The sequence below is a fragment of the Blennius ocellaris genome (assembly GCF_963422515.1).
Source record: "Blennius ocellaris genome assembly, chromosome: 14".
NCBI classification, from domain to species: domain Eukaryota; kingdom Metazoa; phylum Chordata; class Actinopteri; order Blenniiformes; family Blenniidae; genus Blennius; species Blennius ocellaris.
The window spans coordinates 14,914,673-14,932,190 of record NC_137663.1 but is presented as its reverse complement, the minus strand read 5'-3'; the positions used below and the strand labels follow the sequence as shown (position 1 = coordinate 14,932,190).

Below are 17,518 nucleotides of genomic sequence, written 5' to 3'. Positions count from 1 at the left end.
CCTTTACAATTTCTTTCACTTTTATTTCAAGTGCTCCTAATAAAAAAAACAACATCCACAGGGAATTTCACAAAGGGGTCTACCTACTCTTTGATGTTTAGTGTGGCATTTATGAACTTGTTCAAACAGTAATGTTGTGCAACAACAGCAAAAACATCTATATTTTCCCCTGCAGCTATCAGCTGTTATACTGTATTTCCAGCCAGCTGCACAGAAACACTCAGCCAAAAGATTACCATGTTTTGGAGGAAGAGGAGGAGGTGAGCTCAGGTAAACGTTCATTTTACCGTGGTTGAAATAACAGACAACGTTATTTACGTGGAATCGTACTTTTGAGTTTAAAAGGGTCCAGAGTCTAATTTCAAAGGTCATGCGAAGACTGAAAGGGCAGAGCAAACTCTACTAATGGGATTAGGATTAAAATAGATTTAGAAAATCTACATGGCAACATTTATACATGGAGAGCTCCAGTTTATAAGATGGTCTGTACTTCCTGTTCCGTTTGTTCACATTATGTGTTTTGAAATATTCTTGGCATTAATGATGAATGTATAATTCATTGCAAAGGAAAGAAGAGGGTGGACTGTTAAGTGGAGTCCTGAGTATGTAATGTGAGACGCTTGTCATGAATGAATGCAGGGCAGAGATCAGTTTCCCTCTCTTGGCATGCACAATGGCTGAAATACAGAAGGTCGCCTGGAGACGACACGGCCCACAGTTTGATCTGACCTCAGCGATTCATATAAAGAGACCAAAGTAAATAAATTATTAGTGAAAAATCTTCTCTTTTTTTTTTTTTTTGGCAGTGGTGGCCGAGAGGTTAGAGAAGTGTATTTGACTTGTGCATTGACAAATATGACTTGCATTGCATTGTAAGCATAGAGCATGGAGCAATAACCAGAAACCTGGAAGTCATCAAGTGGCAGCAGTGGACTCCTGATATTGATTGACGCAATACTATGCAACACTTGCAATGAGAAAGCCTGCCATGTAATCGAAGCATGGAGCTGGAGGAGCAGAGAAGAGGGCAAACGGAGCTCTCCTCAAAAGCTGAAGCTGTCCCTCAACACCGGAGAGTTCACGAACTCCCTCTGAGAGGTGGACTTGTAACTACTACTCTGCTCTGGGAGTTGGAAATCATTATGAGGTTATTTCATCAGCACACAAAGTCAGCTGTGTGCAAGCAAGGCATTCTGGGCCACTGAAAGGTCCAATAGAGAAAACCCTGTGTGTGTCTGTGTGGATATTTTAGATGATTGATTTCAGCTCGTTGTAAATGTCTTTGGATTGCTGTGACACGGATTATGCAAATGAAAATGTAGCAGTGACTGTCTATAATGGGTTCAAAGAGAAGTATGGTCTCCACACATACTCATATCACATGTACCTGACATATGACATGAGTTTTCATCAGCAGGTACGAGCCCGACTCTCATTTCTGCTGCAAGGCTGTCCAGGTAGCTTGTGATCCTGCCGTTGTTGAGACAGATACTGAACTCAGAAATAATTGGCTCAGGCTTTGAGAGTTTAAGCCAATGAATGGATGTGTCATGTGATGACAGACCTGTGAGTGATAGGTTCTATGTGTTAAACAGGCTGTGAGGTCGACGGTGGTCACCTGAATGTATGACTTGGTCAAGTCAGCGTGTTTTCTACTTGTTTTTGGCAATTAGAAGAGAAGAGGAGCATCTGTCATTTGCATATATTTTTTTTTATTATTTTGACTCAATGGCACTGAATGAAACTTTGAGGCATCAACTGAACAGTGGGTTGCACTAGTTTAAAAAATAAAAAAGACACGATTTCTCTCCTGAGGGTCATCAGTGTCTGCTAAAACATTCATGGCAGTCCTTCTATTGTAATAAAACTATTCTAGTATACTAACATATCTATTACAAGAATCTATGAGTATTATGGCAGTTCATTTAATCAAGATGACTTATGTCTGTAATTTTCATTAACGTGCAGGCATGTGATATTATTTACAGTTTTGAGAAATTTCAATTGGTAACTTGTTCATATATGATTGAAATAATCGTCCTTCCAATGTGGTAATGGTATTTTAGCTTTGCTGAAGTGTTGGACTCACCTGCCGTTACTTGATTAGAAACATTTCAGTATTTTCCTTTAATTAAACATGAATGAGTGATAAAGAGATTTAGCCTAGTTTGAAACTGTCAACATTAGTTTACATAATCATCTTTATTTCAATGCTAAAAAGTCAAAGTTCATCCAACAGCCAGTGTCAATGAATACTAAAACAAACAAATACCACAAATAAAAACAACAATTTCCACAAAATGTCATCAGTAAATAAAAATGCTTTTGTTTCTTTACAAAAAAAAAGGTAAAGGATACAAAATACAAGGACAATAAAATAAGTACATTGATTCAGGAGGTAAATCCAAAAAGCTGTGCCTCAGTAAAGAGACCGTCAACACAGGATACAGAGAGTGGGCATCAGAGAGAGAGTACGAAATTGTATTTAGTGTTTCTAGATTCCTTCTTTTGGAAAAGAAAGAATCCAAAAAGGATGAAATAAGGAGTCAGCCACATCAAGAGGGACCCTCACTCTTAGTCTGATGTAATAAACATTTTTCGACTGAAAGTCAATCATCTTTAACTCGACCTCCCTCAAACCTAAAACGTCAACATGCTGCATGAGATTTTCCTTTTCACAAAGCAGACATCGTGATATAAGACAGGAAGAAAGAGAGAACAACAAAAGCTTGCGTCTGTCCTCCAGAGGACCTTCAGAGCTGTCCACAGCGAGGCAGGTGGTGCAGAGCTGCTGGCCGACAGTCCAGCTGGGCTAAATGACGCTTTTCCAGCCTTTTCAAAAGAGATGCATAAGTTCAGATAGTGTTTTGCCTCTCAGCTCGCAGGAGAGGATCAAGTGTGTGACATGCTGCCTCAGACGTACTGCTCTTTGGGGAAAGTGTATGGCGCCACTCCTGGAGGAGGGGAGGACAGACCCGGCACAGACGGGTACTTAAAGATGGCCGTGGTGTGCGTTGGAGGAGAGAAGGTGTTGTTTGATGTGGCCGTGCTGCTGCTGCTTGCCGCAGGCATTAGCTGTGAAGATTGGTAGGGGTGTTGGGGCAGGAATGACAGAGGGGGGTTGATTGGAGGAGAGTAGGGCTCCGGGTAGTCTTCCTTGTTGCAGGCCAGTCTGTAGCTCACGTAGTCTGCAGTGTTTGGAAGCTCTTCATAAAACCGGCCTGAATGCTGTGGAGAAATGACAAATCGGAATCACATTTTAATCACAGACTGACATGAACTTTAAACAATATAATGCGTGGGGTTCCTGGCCCGCCTGTAATGCCATGAAGCAATGTCAAATATAAGTGGATTTTTCTTTTGTGCTTACACACATGCAGGACACAACACATACACCAAAAACAAAAAAGATTTTACATGCAAGTGAATGGATTTAAAAAAAAAAAAAGTTTTCTGCAGAAGGAAATCTATTCATCTCAATTATTTGACCTCAAGAACCCACGCACATTGTGATTAGGTGATATTAAATATAGTTTACAAGGAAACACAGAGCCTGCAACAAACTTATCACAATGAACATTTGCAGTAAAATAAGTAGTACAGATGAAAAGATAATTTCCTTAGATAAATTCATTATTATATACATATAAGTCATAACATTATGGACATACCAGCCCAAACAGCCCTGACGCATCAAGACATTAATTCCTCTGAATTTCTACAAGAACAAGCATAGGCTTCCAAAGAAATTTGAGCTATAGCAGCTGCCTGACATCTGCCCCTATTTCAGCTTTCATATTTCAAGTTTGTGGACAAACTGCTGACTAGCAGCAGTGTATAACACCAACTCACAGGAGCCGGTGTTATTCACTCCTCTGCACCCCTCAGTGGTCATGCTCTTATGGCTGATCAGTGCAAACTAAAAGATAGCAGCCGACACTGGCATCAAGGTCAATAAATAAATAAATCACCTTTAACGAATTCTGCATTAAATCTATGCATATCATATGAGTGAAATTATGCAAATTTAATCTTGAATACCTGCAACCATTGTATGGCTGAGTGCCACTAATGACATTACAGACCTGTGATTTCTGCACTGTGTGGGCACATAGAAATCACTTTTGATTGAGGTCTGATTATGAGCGTGAACAAGTGTATCTTTAAATACGCAGTATGTAAATGCACTTAAAAAATAATTCTACCTGGATGTCATCTGCAGGTCTTTTTCTTACTGGCTGTGACAGTTTCTTGGATGGAGAGTCTCTCCTGAAGAGAAAGACAAGAGAATTGAACATATAATATTGACACACATCACAGGAAGTGGTATGTCAAAAGCCCTGGGTGGAGCCATAAAGGCCTTGTTACGTACGAGGAGTTGCTTTTTCTACTTCTTATTTTCAGCACCAGAACTGTGATAGTAATACCCATGAGCACTCCAGCAGCCAATAGTAAGGCGATCACACTGATCACATCGCCTGTGGCAATCTGTGGGAGAGGTTTTTCTGCAGAAAAAAACAAAACAAATCTTAAAGCTATATATTTAGGGATAACAGTCAGACTGGTAACATAAAACATAAAGTGAGGTGACTTTACCTATAATGCTGACCTCCACAGAGGCCGATCGTGTCCCAATGCTGTTTGTTGCATCGCACACGTATGTTCCCTGCAGGTCATACGTGACCGGCCCTTTAAAGGTGAGGACATTGTCTCGAATCTCAGCATTGCTTGGTATGGATCCATTAATCCTGTGGGAATATAATGACATTAAAATGGTGGATGGAGTTAATTTATATAGTGTTTTTCTTTTCCCACATTTATTTAGAAGACCCCTAAAGCACTTTACAAAAGTTAGTCATATTCACACACCAATGCAGGGTGCAGGAACAACACAGACAAACACTGTGACAGCATTTCAGGAACTGGTGGAAATAATAATGGTAATAAAAGACAGCTTTTTTTTATACTGAAAGATGAAAATGTCTGTTGGAATATTACAAAAGCTTTCCTGTAGAGTAAAACCACTTTTAATCATGTTGGAAATCCCTGAATCAGACCCTCTCCTGTTGGAGCAAAAGGAAATGGCCCCTGGTTCTAACGGGGAAGACGCTGTACTCACAGTCTCCACTGATACAGAGAGACGGCCGGGTTGGCATCAGCTTGGCAGGAGAGCTGGACGTTCTCACGATTCAGATACCAGTTTCCATCATATCCGTCCACGGAGACATCTGGCTCATCTGATGCACACATGCAAATGTTCACTTTCTGCCCGTCTCACAACATTTAATGTCACCTTGTTATTTCCCCGGCATTAGTGTAGACTTGTCGGGTGTGAGCGGGGAACATACACTGGATATCGAGGGTCACGCTGTCTGTGTAGATCTCCTCATTGTATGAAGTGACGCAAGTGAGCGTCTCCTTGTGCGTTTCTCTGCTGGGCACAAGAATATAGTCGCTCTGAACAGTGATTGTCCCGTCTGAGTTTCTGAACTCTCTGGTGGTCACTTCTCCAGGGACCCTCGACTCCCACCTGTTCATAATAAGAACAAGAGAAGGGTTTAGTACTGAGATGAAAAACTGTCTAAATAAAGATCCCTACTAGCTCAGATAAAGAAATTGTGGATTCAGATTTGACACACACACACACACACACACACACACACACACACACACACACACACACACACACACACACACACACACACACACACACACACACACACACACACACACACACACCTGATGGTACCAGCTGGTTTCCCGTTGGCAGAGACACAGGTCGCCACCGGGGTTTTCAGATTGGATGAGCGAGCCACCAGAGTTGGTGTGGACAGACTCATCTGAGTAGTCGGACGAACTAAGAGAATCAAATGAACAAAAGAAATTAGCGCATGTGATAGAACCATGTAAAATATATAATTCAAATACATTTTAAATTAATGAAATTCTCACTGAGGTCTCAAGGTATTATTTGATTAAATTATTGAAAATCTTAAACCTTGATTTTAGGGATTTAGAGACTTTTATTTCAAGCAATGGATGTGTGAGCAATGTTTCGCAGTACAAAGATGTGAGGAAAAAAAATTGTGAACAAAGTTTGGACAAACTAAACTAAAATTTGTCACAGCAAAATGTTTTGTGTTTAAATTTCTTGTCTCCGTCAACCTACAATCCAAATGTTTTCGTTTGCAACCATGTGACAGTGATTAAAAACATTTTAGTAATTTATGTTATTAATTGAAGTCATGATGAACCCTGGACACGTCACCAATCCATCCATCCACACATTCATGGACTGTGAGAGGAAACCAGAAAAAAAACCAAGGAGAGCCTGCACACTCCACTCAAAAAGGCCGCCATGTGAAACCAGGACTCAAACTGGGATATTTTCAACGTGCAACCCCTTGTTTAATTCTTTTCAAAGAAAATTTGCCAAATTTGTCTCAGAACTAAACTGTTTATTTCCTACCTTGCAAAACATTACAGACAAAAATCAATGATAGGGCTGTATCCCATGAAACACAAGGCAGGAGAATCTGGATGAGTGTAAACACTCAGGGGAAACTGCTTGACAATTATTGTTCCTTGATAAAAGTAAAAATAAAGTGTTTTCAATTTTTTTTCAGTGCAGCTGTGTATTTTGTTTCTTGTCTTTTAGAAGGCGCTCCATCCTCCTGAAGACATTGTTGGCTGTTGGGGTCTTAACAAACCTCGCCACGATAATAAAGAGACTTTCAATAGACCTGAAACTTCACATGTAACACGCCTGGCTTACCGTGGACGGTCAAGTTCACAGTGTTCTCTCGGTTCCCCGCGGGGAATGTGGTGTATTCACAGATGTAGGTGGCCTCATCAGAGAGGCGCAGCGAGGAGAAGGTGATGGTGGTGTCCTCGAGATTTGGAGTTCTTCGTCTCACTGCACCGTTTTTGAAGATGACCCGGTCCCTGTAGGGTGGAGCCACCGACACGCCCAGGGACGGATTGGCGATCGCCACGTTCTGCTTGGTGCCATTCACCAGCTTCTGCCATGTTACCTTCAGAGAGACGAAAGGAGGTAATTGTGGCGAAGGAAAAATGCTGACATCTGGCTCTGTGTTGTTGTAATCATCTTAATTATAGAAGGACTCCCCCAAAATCAAAGCACATTAAAAAAAAAAAAGTAGGATGATGAGTTGATATGGAGCTCACAACTTTAATGATGCATGCCAGTATACTGAACAAATGATCAATTTAGTACACATAACTTTTTTTAATCAAAAATAACAAGCACAACTATTGATGATTACAAACAAGAGTTTTGTCATTTAATTCTGTCTTTTTCATTATTCGATATACCTTATCTGTATTGTATCTACACGTACACATTAAAAAAAAATGTGTATCACTTGATACAGTTAAATATTCTACCACTTGAGGAAAATGTATTTGGGATTTTCAGTAATTGTAAGCTAAAATCCTGAAAATGTATGTGTAACAATTGTATACAATATGTAAGTTTTCTTGTTTGAATTCAATTGAGGGAAAAAAAACATTTATGATGTGACTTTATCAGTAATAAAATTTGAAAACATCAGAAGTGAAAAGGTGAATACCTAAAAATAAAGTACAGCTGTGTCCGCCACAAAAGAAATTGGAGGTTTCCACTGATTTAAAGGCTATTTTATTAACACAAATGAAGTGATTTATTATGATCTGGTCACAGTTGATTATGCAGGTGAATACCTGGGAGATTTTCACGGGTGGGAAGCTGTTGATGAACCGACAGCGGAGATCCACCTTTGAGCCAACATAACCCGACTTCCCGTCATCCATTTCGACCGTCTGTCCATTTATCCCTAGACGAGAAGCACACGACGTGAAGACAAGACGACACTTTCACCCATGACATGCAGGCACACAGCCCCACACAGAACAACACGTGTTGGCAGCATCAGACTGGCACGCTTTGTTCACAGTCAGCGCAGCGTGCCGGGCTTATAAAGTGAGCTGAGCTGTCAGAGGTGATACTTTTCAGCAGCGTGAGAGGTGAGATGAGGCCAAAGGTTATGGATTAAAGTGAGGTATAAATAAGCATGATTTGTTTGGCTCCTGTTCCCACTGACTTACTGATCCCCTTTAACAAATCCACAGCCGAGCCACACCCACTGAGTGTACACGAGTCACGTGTGTTTACATGTGTCAGTCAGAAACAAAGCAATGAAATCCACTCGCGTTCCTGAATAATTGACGTATTTGTTTACCTTCAGCGATACAGATGAGCAATGATTATATAATGAATTCAGTTCACAACAAAGGCGGCTATACATACAAGATATAAACAGTAATAAAACATAATATTATCATATATATTTTGGATTTCCACAAACATAGACTGAACAGAAGAAGAGCCAAGCCAAAAATCAAGCTCAGACCTCTGTGGTGTTAAGTGTTGATGTTAACCAATGGATGATCATGCTGCCAAGTACATCAGTTCACCATCATCATCAAGTTCACTATGTTTCAAAAATGTGAAGACTGTCAAATCATCCAAAACTAATCTCCAGATTACTTGTATGTATATTGAAAGACACAAAAAATGGATGGATGGATGGATGGATGGATGGATGCAATTAATGAAACTTTAATACATCTTCTTAAATATTCTTCCATCACTGTTAAAATATCTAATTATGAAGTCATTAAAAAAAGTATTGATACACATGGAAGTAATTTAATCAACTTATGTATTTGAAAAACACAAATCAGTTACGCAACTTGAAGTTGTGTAACTGATTTGTATAAGCAAAGTTTAGATGGGCACAAAAATGTTGCTAAATGCAAATGTGTCTGTTTCATGATAAATTATTGCGTTAAAAGAAATACAATGGCACTTTACATAGCAATTTTATCGAAATGTATGTTTATACATTTCCATGAAATTGAATCACTGAATGTTTATATTACTCTATTTAAAATTCAGGGAAAAAAGGCAACAATTTGTGAAATATGTGGAAACAGAAGAGTCTGTCTCTTTTCGGTTTCCATCTTTTAATCTGAAAAATTGTGCATAAGTATCATCTTTATTATTGATATTGGAAAACCAGGAAATCTGTATTGCACATCATTAATTTCCATCAGTTCTAAACCCACTTTATCCAGACAAAGGTCATGTGAGGCTCAAGCCTATCCCAGCTCGTACAGGGAAAATACAGAGGAACAACAAAAAAAGGTCCTGTCTGATAAAGAAAATAGCCAACATCGGGTAGGCTAAAAAGAAAAAGAGAAAACCCTAAATGAAACAAGCATAGTATAAAGTGTTAGGGAGAAAGCAGTGAGCTCCCTGTTTCAAAGAAAGCAGCTTCCTCCATTAGCTAATATTATCTATCCATTTATCTTTTATAATGCTTTATCCAATTCAGGGTGATGGGGCTGGGGCTGATCCCAGAGGACTGAGAGTGAAGACAGGATACACAATGATAAGGTTGCCTGTTTATAAACACACACATTTCTTTGTGTTGTGAGAAAATCTATGCACATGCAAATAAAGACCCATCTGATAGAAATGGAAGTCAATGTCAGACAGTCAGTAAATGTGAAATGAGGTGTGCAGATTAGAAAGTAGGCTTCTTTATAGGGTGAAAAGTAGTTGATTCCATTCTAAAACTACTTTTAATGGATATGACACTGCTGTAGAAATGCAGTGATAAGAATAATTCAAGCAATTTTTTGGTTGTGAGAGCAATTTTAAATTCACAGTCATAACTCGTCCGAATGAAACCATAAGCCCCCCCTCACAGTTCAGACATCTCTGTCTGTCCGCCGCCTGATGGGTTTAGACAAAGCTTAATGAGTGGTGTGGCCCCCGGGTTAATTCTCTGTCCAGTCTTGAACTCTGTGTTACTGCCACCACACTGTTTCTTTAGCAAGGCTACGCTGATGACACACTGCTGTATATCTGATTTAATCCCAGTGATCCCACTAATGTGGATGTAGGCTAAGACTGGAACTACAGTATATTAAAAACGAGCCCTCCAACATAAATATGGCTGAAGGGGGGGCAAGTATTATGCTGTCTCCATGACTCCCTGGTTCAGGCATTTTTCTGTTGTTCAAACTTAGAGTAGCTCGTTAAGAGCTTCATGAAAATAAGTTAATGGGCACCATACATGCGCACAACCACCTTACTGCATTTAATGTTTAATAGTGTTTAAACATCATGGGAACCCATTGGTTTGCTCATGTTTCAATTCAGTACAGAAATGTGAATTAAAAAGTAGATTTAAGTACTTAAATACATAGAAGATGTAACCATTTTTATAAGACTGGAAATTATAACAATATTCAGTGATTAAATTACAAAAGAAAGAGAATCAGATTTGTAAATGATCTCAAACCACACGTATTTCATAATGCATTTCAGCAAAGCATACTATACTTGTTGTTAAATGCCTCTGAATACACAACACACCTCTGTTAATTCTCTAAAATGTTTAAACCAAGCAGACAGACGTCTCTAACTAAACCCAAACGAGATCACCAGCAGAAATGGGTGTTTTATTAGCAATACAACAAATTGCAACAAGTTCCATGTCCTTTTTACTGTTTCCCTTTAAACAGTCTCAACATTTCTGTCTGTCGACAAACATTTAATGCTAGAAGCCAGAGGTGTGCACTTCTGATCCTGGAGGGTCACAATCCTGCATGGATTTAATGTCTTCCCACTCCAGCGCACCTTAAAAACGTCATCATGAAGCTCTGCACAAACTGATAGCAAGCCTCTTGACTCCCGTTAGCTGTGCTGAAGCAGGGTCACGTCAAAGCCACGGAGAACCGCAGCCCTCCGGCACCAGGCGTTTCCCACTCTCCGATAAACAAAAGTTTATTCTGTGGAGCTAAAATGCCACCGTGTACTCTTTAAATGCCAGTAGATTCAGCTTTTAGAACTGCAAAGTTTAGAGGCGGTAAAAAAATAAAAAAGAGTAGGTTGATCTTGAGGTTGAACACTGCTTTATTGGACACAACTTAACATGCAGGAATTCACAGAAAAAAGATCATGAAACATGTTGCCTCATTACTCATAACCTGAGAGATCGAAGGACAGAACAAAGCCTACGAGAGAGATTGTATTAATGTACTTCACAGATTTATTCGGTCACGATATACATTTGCCGGGAAAAAAAACATTTAATATGCTTTTGCGCATGCAAACACATACACAGAAAGCTTGGCAAGGACATTAAATAATTCATAATGACGAGCGTTGTCATGCTGAAAACCTGAACCATATGCCTTTTTTAATAATATTAAGACTAGCAAATGATTTTACATGCTTTTCATGCACATTTTAATAAATGTATTGAGTGTATGTCAGCGTGGGTCACCGGGATGAAAGAGGGTCATCAGTGGGAGTAGATTACAGCATTTAGGATATTAAAGAGAATCTGTGTCCGGCGCATCAGCTGCTTTATGTATGGGAAGCTCAACATCACAAAGACATTTTTGCTGAGATCACGTAGACTCAACCATTTCAATTGTGTTTGTTCATGTGTGTTTTTACAGTCCTGTAGCAAAAGAAATAGTTCAACTCGTGTTTCCTGATGCCTCATGACAGTCTGTTGTGAATGTGTAAATTGGGAAAAGAACATCTTGTTGTGATTCATTATTTCCTATGAAAAAGAATTTACCAGAAGATTTATTGTTTGGATGTTTCTCGGATAATATTGGTCTCAGTTTTTTCCACCTCATTATTTCATCAAAGGGGGAATCTGCATAAAAATTCTTATTATTCAGATATATTATGCTCTTTACACTTTTTAATACATTATTTTATTTGTGGTAAAATATCATATTTTTTTCAATTACAATTTCCCTTTTTTTTTTGTCAATTTGTACTTTTTTTTGGTGCACTTCTCTTTCTCACAGCTTCAACTTTCACTTCATAATCATGCACCTTCACAAAATGCCAACTTGTTTTTGGATCATGTCTGTGGCACAGTGATCTCACATATGTCAAAGATAGTTTGATGTTGTTGTTGTTGTTGTTGTTGTTATTTCCAGCTCTGGCTTACATCAGAAAGCCCAAATACCTTTCACTTGTTTGTTTTCTTATAAACACACACACATGCACATCCCACTGAGAATCTCCCCACTACCGAGTTCTCTCACTGAGCTGATTAGAGACTCAAGGTGCAGCCCGAGCCCACGGAGTGGCTACATCTGTGACATCCACACGCATTTCTCCCACCTTCCTCTCTTTCACTGTGTCCACTCACATTCTTCTATTGTTTGGAGTATGGGAAATGACCTCAGCAGCCAGCGGAACAATGATCCATAAACAGCAGCATGAGCGGGCAAGAGGCGGCCATGAGAACGGAACGACACAATAGGAATATTGTTTCACGCTTCAATGTGCAACATGCAAGAACTGCAGGAGTAACTCAGCACGAAACTGGTCTTTTTGTCCGTGCCCTGAGTGGATATCCTCCGCCGGTCTCTGTCATTATGTTACAATCTAATTTTAACATTTTCTTCGTTTGCAGGGCAGAGAGGATGTGGCAGGTGTTGCTGTACTATGTCAGAAAAAAAAAAGCTCCTTAAATCTCTAATCCTGTTGGAAACAAGTACTGTTTATTTAGACACTGATAAAGAAAAAAATTATTTAGTTAACATTAAAAAAAACCTTTGCTAAGACTGAAATGTTTTCTTTTTTAATTATTCTGTTCCAAAATACTGTATGAAACAGTAAAAAGATGATACAAGCTGTAAAAGAAAAATGTCACAAATGACTTGGAAATTAAGAATGAATAATGAAGAATTTATTTCCTTCCAGTTTGCACATAGTGGTCTACATTGATATGCTTTGTCTAATAAGCTGCTCACAATATGTGTTTTTTAGTCATTTTGAGGCGAGAGGAGAGAACAAAATATATTCATATTTGGAGGAAAGCTAATGAGTGAAGTCGAGGAAATTATGCTTGGAATGTATTTGAGTTATTGACTGACTCAAATATGATGAGTATGACTGGTTTTGAGCAAGTTATTCTCTGAGTCATTTATCTCATTTGATTAAAGCCTCAGGAATCAAATGAATGTGAAAGATTAGAATAAAGGTTAAGGTCGAAGGATGGAAGAAAAAAAATCTGCCTATATTTTGGGAAAGTTCTTACAAGGAAGTAAAATGTATTGTTTTACAACACAATTTAAAAGCACATATATTTGGAGGTTAAATTACTTTTAATTTATCTTGTTTACGACATGAGAGTGAAATTAAAGCGTATTTGTACAGCGTAACATTCAGGCAAAACATTTTATTATTGAAAATACAGAACAAAAACAATGAACATATAAGGTTAAAAATATATCCGCAAATGATGCTTTTAATAATAATAAATAATACTCCTGTAATCTGCAATGTTTTCCATGTCGCACTGGCAGAAGAATAGACATCATCTTCTTTTTGATTCACTCACTTCTCCACCAGAAGAAAAAAAGTGACCTTGTGTCAGACGAGAAAATGAAAAAACAGAGAGAAAGAGAGGCAGAAAGATTAACTTAATCTTCAGGCCATCAAATCTGTGATTGATCTGGGATTATACACCCAGTGTGTCTTTGGTCTTCAAAATGCAGGAAAGCCATGTGGCAGGACGAAGTCTGTTTGACACAAACAGCAAAACACACAAAACTAAAACCCTTCCATTGCATAACTTTGAATAGGCTTCAAGTGACTGAGGTCCAGCCGAGGAGTCATTGTCACTACTGTATGCCACGACTCGAACTGCCTCCGACAAATCACAAAGCCTTTCTTTCTATTGTTCCTAACCTTAAAAAGATACAGATCGCACAATCTGTCAGAGTAAATCTTGACCAACAACGGAGCTGAGTTCGTTTATCCACTTTACCAAATCATCTGTGCCCCTTTCCATTTCGTCCTGATGAAAATGCACCCCAAAACAAAAAGGCCTCTCTTCTCGTTTTCTCCCAAATCAATGATAATCTCTCATTGTTTCTGACTGGAATCTGGGTGCACACTTAGTGTTAGTGTGTGAGAGTTACGCACCCACACCCCGCTTGTGTTTGTGTGGGTGTGTAATCTCTGTGGCACTGCAGGAACGTGGAGTGTGGGCTTGGCCGACGTTCAGCGGGCAGCTCACAGGATTATGATGACTGCTGGATGTGTTTTGAAACATGAGAGGAGAACACAAAGCCTGGAGAGATGGAGATGGGTTGAGATTGGGAAGACTGCAAGCGAGGAAGGTCAACTGACTGAGAGGCAACGAAGGACAGGAAGCTTCAAATTTGCAGACTCTCGGGCGATGGAGATGGAGATAGATTCACAAAAGAGGCGGACAAAAGGCAGATAGGACAGAAGGGCTGTGTGTTTGTGCTGGATTATTTCTGCGGGGTAGCGTCTGTGTGTTCCAGCTGTGGTCTGTGGATTATGCTAAAATTTATGAGGATGTCTGTCTGCTGGTCTCAATCAGCCTGTACTGTGTCTGTCTGCAAAGGAGGATTTCAAACTTTTTATGCAAAAGAGGGGGGGGGGGGTATCAGTGACTGCATGTGACAGCACTCACTGTGGGTGTGGTGACTGCAGGAATCCTGATATTGTTGTGAGGGCAACACACAGAGAAATATTTGCATGAGCAATTTTTTATTTTTTTTGGGGGGGGGGACTAATTGATCACTTGGGAATGTGCAGAGTATTTGTAGACTTAAATGCATTATCATATAGTGAAATTATATATTGGCAGTTATTTGAAAGGGGGTTTCAGATTTCCCTGTCCACCTCCTTGTTATCCCGGTGGCAGCCCGGCACACTCTGACAGTTGTGTAGGTGCTCAGAGTCTGAATCAGTTGCAGGCCAGGACTTGGCAGCGGTCATTTTGTTACACCCTTCTGCTCACCCATACAGCTTCAACATGACAATTCCTACACACATGGCTTGGCCTCACACTCACTAATAACACATACACACATGTATGCATACCAGCAAATTACTACTCAACTGGCACAAGGCGGCATTATCACTGACCGGGTGAAAAAAAGCAATCACAGCAGATGTCACAGAGGCTCAGCATATCCGTGTGCTGCCACAATCGCTTTTGTCATTGCGTAATGTGGATACCACTGACCCACCCTCCCTCAATACACTGCCACCACTCTGCTTGCAAGCTGCATGTTTGGCAGCAGCTTAGTGTGATTACACACTGCACCTGTCACAGCAGGCAAAAGTTAGTCCATTCATTCACACACACACACACACACACACACACACACACACACACACACACACACACACACACACACACACACACACACACACACACACACACACACACACACACACACACACACACACACACACTTAAAAGACGTGCCACCACCATCTGGAGAGTGGCAGCCACGTCTTAGTGCGACTACAGCAGCACACCTGCTGACACAGTTCAGTTGGAGTGAGGAGTTGACTGGTCAATTATTCGAACACAGCGGATCTGGACATATGATGCTGCCAAAAAAATCTGAACTTTTCCACCTCGATTTGAAACATTATTTTCCATTGTTGCCATTCATAATCATTAAACCATCAGCTCATCAGCAAAACTTTGAAAAGACACTGGTGTCTTGTCATTGACATAAAGGTCTTAAGAGCAATAATAAACAACCAGAGTTGTTCTTGAAGAAAAAAAACAACAACAACAATGCCATCTCAATTAATAATTGATGATAGCAGATCAATAAACAGCAAGATTTAATAACATCAAGGTAATTGAATGAATCACATAAACGATCAATAACTGGCATTGAATATGAAAGTCTATCTTTAATTCTTTAACAGACCTCAATAAAATAATGAAAACAATGATGAATTGGGTGTTTTGTGAATGGCAACATTAGTACGACTGCCAAAGTAGGCTCTTAGTTGAGCTGTGTATATTCAATAAATGGAGCAAAAAATGTTTGCTGTTGTAAATCTGTGCAATTTTATGAGTGCAATGTGAAGTGATGCTAAGAAAAGGAAAGCTTATTTCCCAGGATTCAATGTCACCAATAAAGTAGAGCATCTTACCTCGAATAACACAAGTTGTTATCAAGAATATCCAAAGTCCAGTCTTTTCCATGCCCAGACCCCCTTGGCCAGCTTCTGGCTGTGCGTAAATTCCCAGAGTGAACTTGTTTCACGCCCCTCCGCACCGCTCACACAGCCGCGGGTTCAGCTTGAGGACCGCCGGCCAGGGTCCGCTCATCAATCCGATTAAAAAAAAAAAATTAGTAATAATATTGGGGAAAAGATTGATCAAGCTGGTCTGAGAGATCCGGGGCCACTTTTCTTCTGCCAACCGGCGCGTTGAGTCCTTCTGACTGGTGGCGGCGGAGCTGCGGTGCGCTGTGCGCCTCTGAAGCTGAGCGGGGATAAAGCAGCTTAACGCGTGGGCAGATTATTTCCGAGATAGCCTTCCCCCAGTCCCGACTCACAAATATCTGTGGCTGTGTGAGGGCTGAGCCCAGCATGCTGCCAGCCGGTTAGTGTTCTCACTTGGAGAGAAAAGTGGCAGTCAGGCAATTTCACTACAGGCAGACTCAAAGGACACAATTAGGAGGCCAGTCTGGGACGAATCTGTGGGAATTAAGTCCCAATGACAGTTTGCTCCTATATCAAGCTGCAGTTTTACCACTAATGGAAATCAATTGTGTGCCATGACTTGGTCAATTTAAAAAACAGAAATCTTAAAAAAAAAAAAAAAGGAGAGAAAAAAAGTAATTTGCCATAATAGATGGGATATTCACTCATTTTGCTTTGGATACATTAGTGCCAACCTGTTATTACTCGTGTTTTACCATGTTTTCAAGAAAAGACGATTAATAACAAATAATGTGGTAATAAAACACATTTTTTAATTCTTTTGAAAAGATTAAGAAAAACCTCAAAACTCAATCTATATAGAATAGAACACAGTGTAGAACATTAACTGCAATAATGACTTAATCCACATCTTCAACAATACATTTCAATTGGGAAATGTATTAGCCTTTAAGAGGAAGTCCCATATTTGATTTGAGACAGATAGATGTATATATCTATGCATCCTCCCTCAGGCCTATAGTAGGCGTACTTACTCCTTCAACGTCTGCCATGACTTTACTTTACCACTGACTTGACTGAAGTATCATCCAGTTACAAATATTGAACATATTAATCATTAAAATACCAGTGGCACACTGTTTTTATGGCTGTTTTGTTTCCTCCGGAAGATAAATGGAGGCGTAGTGTGATGGTGGCACACTTGTGAGCTTCTCAAACAGAGGAATCAATCTGCTCTCGGCCAATCCCTGGCACCGCACACTGGGTCGCCCCATGAATGCATGGGTTTACTTGGAAAACCGAAGGAGCCAAAGTACAAAACCATGTTTTTCTGTGTTCGAATAATTGACCAGTCAAATCCTCATTCCAACTGAACTGTGTCAGCAGGTACTAAGATGTGGCTGCCGCTCCAGATGGTCGTAGCACATCTTTAAGTGTGTGTGTGTGTGTGTGTGTGTG

General features: G+C 39.9%; 1 protein-coding gene across 2 annotated transcripts; it reads right to left on the bottom strand.

The window, feature by feature from the left end:
• Positions 1-1,824: 1,824 nt before the first annotated feature.
• Positions 1,825-16,352, bottom strand: nectin1a (nectin cell adhesion molecule 1a). Of its 2 annotated transcripts, XM_080508893.1 has the most exons (11): positions 16,046-16,352; positions 7,723-7,835; positions 6,776-7,034; positions 5,740-5,857; positions 5,349-5,530; positions 5,120-5,237; positions 4,597-4,748; positions 4,373-4,505; positions 4,206-4,269; positions 2,924-3,228; positions 1,825-2,832 (listed from the first exon to the last, which is right to left on the bottom strand). In XM_080508893.1, exons 1-11 carry the CDS (start codon positions 16,095-16,097, stop codon positions 2,754-2,756), a joined length of 1,575 nt encoding a protein of 524 aa, XP_080365019.1. In that variant the 5' UTR covers positions 16,098-16,352; the 3' UTR covers positions 1,825-2,753. The 2 variants fall into 2 exon arrangements, with proteins under 2 accessions (XP_080365019.1, XP_080365020.1); XM_080508894.1 differs by having other exon boundaries at positions 1,825-3,228.
• Positions 16,353-17,518: the final 1,166 nt, after the last annotated feature.

Coding starts and splice junctions, on each gene's coding strand:
- nectin1a (XM_080508893.1), bottom strand. CDS start 16,097: ATGGAAAAGACTGGACTTTGGATATTCTTGATAACAACTTGTGTTATT. Junction 5,238..5,348: donor CGTGACCCTCGATATCCAGT/GTATGTTCCCCG, acceptor TGTGTGCATCAG/ATGAGCCAGATGTCTCCGTG. Junction 4,749..5,119: donor TCTCTGTATCAGTGGAGACT/GTGAGTACAGCG, acceptor ATATTCCCACAG/GATTAATGGATCCATACCAA.